The 6,582-nt window shown below is 31.8% G+C and overlaps 1 protein-coding gene across 1 annotated transcript; it reads right to left on the reverse strand.

The window, feature by feature from the left end:
- Positions 1 to 4,049: 4,049 nt before the first annotated feature.
- LOC131611593 (cysteine-rich repeat secretory protein 55-like) lies at positions 4,050 to 5,133 on the reverse strand. The gene has a single exon (XM_058883543.1). The coding sequence runs from the start codon at positions 5,031 to 5,033 to the stop codon at positions 4,260 to 4,262; it is 774 nt and encodes a 257-aa protein (XP_058739526.1). The 5' UTR covers positions 5,034 to 5,133; the 3' UTR covers positions 4,050 to 4,259.
- Positions 5,134 to 6,582: the final 1,449 nt, after the last annotated feature.

Here is a 6,582-nt window from a genome sequence, read left to right on the forward strand (position 1 = left end):
ACAAAGAAAAATAAAATAAAATATTTGATTTTGAACTGAAGTTGAAGGGGAGTGAATTATAATGAAAAAATTTGTGGCAAAAAGATAAAGAAGAAGAAGTATGGGGATCGTGAAATGGGGAAGAAGAGGAATACCTGTTCATTGTGTAAAGAGAGTAAGGGTTGGAAATGCAATTGTTGTTGCTGATTGATTCCAAACCATGCAAGCAAGTTGTGACAGTGATGTGTTCGTCTAATGTCCGTTTATTTTAATTTGATGGAAATTATAAATATATAAATTATAAATTAATTTCTTTTGTAATAAAAAATATACATAAATTATAAATTAAAAAAGAATATATAATTTTTTTTGACAAAAGCAAAGTTAACTTCTTTTATTAATCAATAGTAATTAAATACAAGGAGGAATAACATTAACATTACTGCGCCTAGATCAAGAATTGGTCGCCTTCGGTAAAGAATGGGCAACTATATTCGCTTGGCGTTTAATAAACTTAACCTCAAATTTGAGGAAGACCTGTAACAAAGTTTTGACAAACATAATGAATGAACTAAATTGGAAATTACCAATATGGTTGGATTGGAGAGCTTAAACCACTCTTTGAGAATTGCTTTTGAAGACAACATTATCTATGTGTAAAGCTATATCACCATGGGTTGCCTCTTTAAGGGCCAAGGTTTCCACTTCTAAGATAAATAGGTTTCCAGCATCCAAAGCTACATCCGCAGTAATAAAGTTACCAGAACTATCACGTACACACCAACCTCTATTTGTTGTTCCATAGTATTTGTTAAAACTCGCATCAACATTGCATTTTAGCCCACCAATCAATTGTAGACTCCAATTTAACAAATTTTGGTGGGAATTCTCGATCTAATGATTGTTTTGCATCGAAAACCATTCTTGCCACTTATGACACACAAGCCAACCAAGTTTAGTAGCCTCCTCACACTCGTTATTCCAAATAAAGGCATTTATATTCTTACACATCACCTATATCATAACTGCAAATCTATCGGTAACTGTTATATCCTCCTTACTACACAAATCAATAATAAGTGACCTAGCATCATTAAAAGAGTGTAAATGAGGTTATATAAGATTGTACAAACCTGCCGCGGTCCAACACTAATGCGTCTCGATACACCCAAATAAACACATGTTTGCCATCTTCGTTACTGTTATCACAAAACTGAAATTCTGACAGACAAAAGACACGATGTTGACGAAGTCTCATCCTTGTCGGTAAGCAACCCCTAAAAATTCTCCACAGTAGATGTTTGACTATAGGCAAAGTTTTAATATTCCACATGCTACTCCAATTCTCTTCCCTCTCTCATTAAAGTATCGCATCTAGGACCTCCTTCAAATTATGTACCCAGAACGAATACTATAGTTACCATTTTTCTCCACCTTCCAAATCAACCTATCTTATTCGACATCCTCCAACAATAGGACTGGTAAGATATTTTCCACAGTTGCATAATCAAACAAATAACATAACACCCACATGTTCCATTGTTTAACATTAGGCAACCTGATATTTTTAACGATAATATTATATGCACCTTGATTTTGGGGACCACTTTAACACCCCTCTCTATTCCCCCAAAGCCAAGGTTCATTCATTAGCATGATATAACTTTCATCCCTTATATTCCACCTACACCCTAAAGTTAGGACCTCCCTTGCTCTCCAAATATTCCTCCCCACAAAATTTGGATTATAGCCAAGACTAGCACCAGAGAAAGAGGTTCTAGGATAGTACCTTGCTTTAAATATTTTGGATACAAGATATTGAGGTTTTTGTCAAAAGGTACCAACCCTATTTGGAAACCATAGCCATGTTAAAGGATCTAAAATCTCGTAAACCTAATCCACCTTCCTTCTTAGTACAAGCTAGTTTCTCCCATGACATCCACCTTATATCACTTCTATTATTACCCCCTCCCAATGAAAAAGAATTCAACATTTTCTCAATGATATATGTATGTATTGATTGTAAAACAGATTTAATCATAACTTTTTTCCTTGCTTTTGATAACGACTGACATCTCCAAGTATTGATTCTCTTCCAAATACGATTTAATCATAATTTCTTTCCTTGCTTTTTAAAAGATTAATCAATTGTGAGGTTTTGTCCCATCACCTCACTTATATCACACCTCCAATTTTTCACCTTGACAAAAATAAGGTACTCAAAATTTTTCTATCTTGCGTAAAAAATTATGTACAAAAAACAAAAAAATTGGCATGTATTTTTACCGCTTATATCGCACCCCCAATTTTTTGTGCACGCGGAAGAATCCCATAAGAGAAGAAAATAAGTAAAAAAATTAAAAATAAAACTAAACAATTATAATTCAACTTATAATTTTACAATGAGAAAATTACAGACCCTCTCTCAATTGCAACTTTTGAACGGAAAAATTGCAAACCCTCTCTCAATTGCAATTTGAACGGAAAAATAGAAAACCCTTTCAACAAACTATTTTTGAACGGAAAAATAGAAACCTTCTCTAGATACACAACTACCTAAATCCTTAATACACCCAAAAAGACTTCATTTTGTTGTTGTGTTAAAACTCAAACTAACTGTCTCTATTTATATTAACACTCAAATTCTATTTTCTTCTTACTATCCGACTTGAGACTTGATGAATATACTATGTAACCCAACAAATCCTCCCTTCATCCATAGTCTCACATATCTCCATTTTATCTTCAACTTCATCTTCAAAGCTATCATTATAATTATAATGATTAGCCACATTTGTAAAATTATCACTCTTTAATATTTTTGTCTTTTTCAATTGATCAAAATTTTTGTGACTCTTCCTTCCTCCCTTGGTCAGAACCAGGCTCTGATACCACTTGTTGAGTTTTAAGGGTGAAAGCTGTGCTAAAGTCCCACATAGACTAGGAATGGAGAAAATGTTGAGTTTATAAGAGAGGTGGAGTGGATCCTAGAATGGATCAAAGCTAGTGATGTGGGTGGCACACTGTTGGGGAGTCCAGAAGAGTCGGGAGCACCAATGAGACAAATGCTCCAGGACCACAAGAGAGAGAGAGAGAGAGAGATGTCACATCTGAACCCAAAACCTTAAGGTGTTAGGTAAATAGGTCATCTCTTTTATCATAGGTAATGTGGGGATCCAGCTCCCGCTCTTCCACCAAGGTGAACCACGATTCTGATACCACTATTGGAAAGTCCGAAAGAGTCTGGAGCACTAATGAGACTAATACTACAGGACCACAAGAGAGAGACGCCACATCTCAACCAAAATTTTTAAAGTGTTAGATAAATGAGTCCTCTCTCTTATCATAGGTAATGTGAGACTTTAATTACTCACACTTGCACCCAACATTTTTCACTTGACAAAAATAAGGTACTCAAAATTTTTCTCTATTGCGTGAAAAATTATGTAGACAACAACAAAATTTGGCAAATATTTTTATCAGAATTTTTTGAAAATCAAGTAAAATTTAAATTGTTAACTTTTGGAATTTTAAAAAATCCAATAATTAATATCAGACATGTCTATATAAAAATGAAATTAACACTACCATAATTTTTTTATAAATTTGATATATTGTGTTTCAAAAATCCAATATAATATCATAATTTGTGCTTCAAAAATAAAAAATCTATAAATTTATACCAAATATTAAAAAGATTTAGTATAAAAAATATGAATTTATTTCGAATTTTTAAAAAAGCAGGTATAAAAAATATGAGTTTATACCTGATTTTAAAAAAAACAATATAAAATCATAGATTTTTTAAAACAAACTATAACTTTAACCTTGTTCAAAAAAAATTGTAAAATATATGTTTTTAACCACAATTTTTTTTCAATAATTTAAATTTTTATTAAAAATATTTTAATTAAATTGTACATAATAGAGAGGGTCAAATATAACCAGGAATGACATGACAAAATCTCGTCATTCATGATAGCCGGATAGATAGGCCCAAAAAAACTATAAAAAACTTTTTTTTATTAAAGTGTAAAATGTTATATTAATAAAAAATATATCTAGAGACATAAATAAACATCATACATAGCATTTAAACTATCTGCATAATTTGAGTAATGCAAAATTACATAATATATTGAAACAACTTCTCATTCATCTTCAACTACCATTCGTTTTCCTTATATTTATTGACAACAAAGTCTTATTTTCAAATACAAATTCCATATTCAAAAGATGATATATAGCAATACACTTGAGCACTAAGAAATGCTATATTTTTAAGGATAAACAACAACCTTTCCTACACTAGAAGCTCTTGTTTTACTCGAATCAAGAGGGAAGAAAAAAGGGTACAATTCATATCTAACATAACAAGAACTATACAAAACCCTACACCCCTTACGATCATTACAAAGAGTTTGAAAATTGCTCACAGCAATAGCCAAACACTGAGCACAAGATACCTCATCCAAGTCCCTAGTACATTCAACCAAACCATAAACTGTCACAAATGGTGACAACACACTTTTCCCTTTTCCAAGCCCTTTATTTTTAGCCACAACAGCTTCTCCTCTAACTTGATCCATTAAAGCTCCAAGTTTTTTATTAAAAACCTCAGAATCAGTTACATTTCCAGTGTTATAATAAATTATACCAAAAGATGTATCAACTTCACCAGTGAAACTCTTGTTACTATACCTTAAAAAACAATAGTCATACCAAATTCTTGCGTCGGCTTGGTTCGGACAACGTTGTCGGATTTGTTTTGCTGCATCTTGGATACAACTGGTGCAGTCTTGTGTGTTGATGTCTCCTCTACATTGAGCTAAGCCATACACTTTGTCTTTGTTGTCACCATATGATGTAGTAGTAAAGAAAGTGGAAGGTGTTTTAAGGGCTAATTCAGATAATAGTTTATCAATATTGGCTGATAGTTTTCCTCCACTGCTAATGTTTGTGTTTTTGTTGCAGAATTCACCTGAAGGGTCTTGTGATATTGCGCTTGAAGTGCATAGAATTGAAAAGAAAATGATTTTGTATAATAGATACATGGTTTTTTCTTTTCACTTGTTAGATTTCATAATGTTAGTATTAGTGGTTTTTATGAAGGAAAATTATTGTGGAAGATAGTGGAATGTGGAACCATTCAGCATTCAGCATTCAGCAGCAGATAAGTTTGACTTCATGTAATGCCTGCCTTTTCCACCACAATTGAGGGAAGAAAAAGGAAGCATTATTGTTGGATTTTTGTTGACTTTTTATAGTTGGAATTGATAATGATAATGACACTCATGATAGTTTATATGAAGGAAAAAATGATAGGTAACTACAAATACTTCTAGATCAGTAGAATATTCTTTAGGATGAAATATAAAATTATTCTAGAAACCTTCTGGCTAAGGCTTCTTAAGTTGGTTGTCTACATGTTAGTAGTGGTCCAATTTTAGATAGTAAGATTCTTGGTAAATGATCATCTACTCTAAGGAAGAAAAGTATTAGAGATATATGAGTATATTAATATGAAATTATGAATTATCTTTCAATATATTCATTGATCAAATAATGTATACATGTTTATATAGGCTGATACTTAAATGTTACAATTGGAAAGGCATAGAGATATGAGTTTTTTGTAATAAGCATATGAACTTAGTTAAATAAACGCATAAACTTAGTTAACTTAGTGAACAAGTAACTAACTAAAATAGATTTGAAATACAATTAATTAATTAACCTTCTATACTCTCTAATGCTTCCCAAGTTGAAGATTGAGGAATATGAACTCCTAACTTGAACACGAGATTGTGGAATGTCTTTGTGTCTAAGGATTTTTGTGATAATGTTTGTTGTTATTTGGTTGGTAAGTAAGCATTTTATATTGATCATTTTTGTATATGCTCTCTTGAAGTAACAATCAGCTTTAATATGTTTGATTCTTTCATGAAATATTATATTTTCTGCTTAATTTAAATCTGTTTGATTGTCACAATGTAAAATTGTTGGATCTTGAAAATTGGATAGCAAACTTCTGAGCCAAAATATTTTATTAACAATATGTGTTATAGCTTTATATTCTGCTTCAGATGGACAAGCTACCAATAAGGATCTTGGGAGAGGGAGGGGGGAGAGAGAAAGTTGTGAACAACAAAAATCATGATTAGAGAGAGAGAGAATTGTGAACAACACAAATCATGATTAATTTAAAAAATATTTTGCTTTGAATTTTTTTGTGTTAGTGCAGAGAGAAAAGCAACATATAATAGAAAGAAGTATTTAGAGAGGAAAGAAAATCAAACATTGAAAAAAGAGAAAGGGGTAGAGAAATTGTACCAAGATTTATAGAGGTTCGGCCTACCACATGTCCTACTCCTCTCCTCAAAAATTTATTCTTGAGAGTTCCACTAATAAAATGGCTAGAGATTTTAAGGACATGCCCATAACCTTTATTACAATATATGATAGATTTTATACACGCTGATCCCCAAAACCAAATAGAGATTTCACTAACTAATATCAAGAACCAAACATTAGTGAAAGCCCTTTATTTATAGGAGAAAATATAGCTCGAAAACAAAAATGATCCATAGGCTTTTCAATGCA

The sequence above is a fragment of the Vicia villosa genome, linkage group LG6, assembly GCF_029867415.1.
Source record: "Vicia villosa cultivar HV-30 ecotype Madison, WI linkage group LG6, Vvil1.0, whole genome shotgun sequence".
Lineage (NCBI taxonomy): Eukaryota > Viridiplantae > Streptophyta > Magnoliopsida > Fabales > Fabaceae > Vicia > Vicia villosa.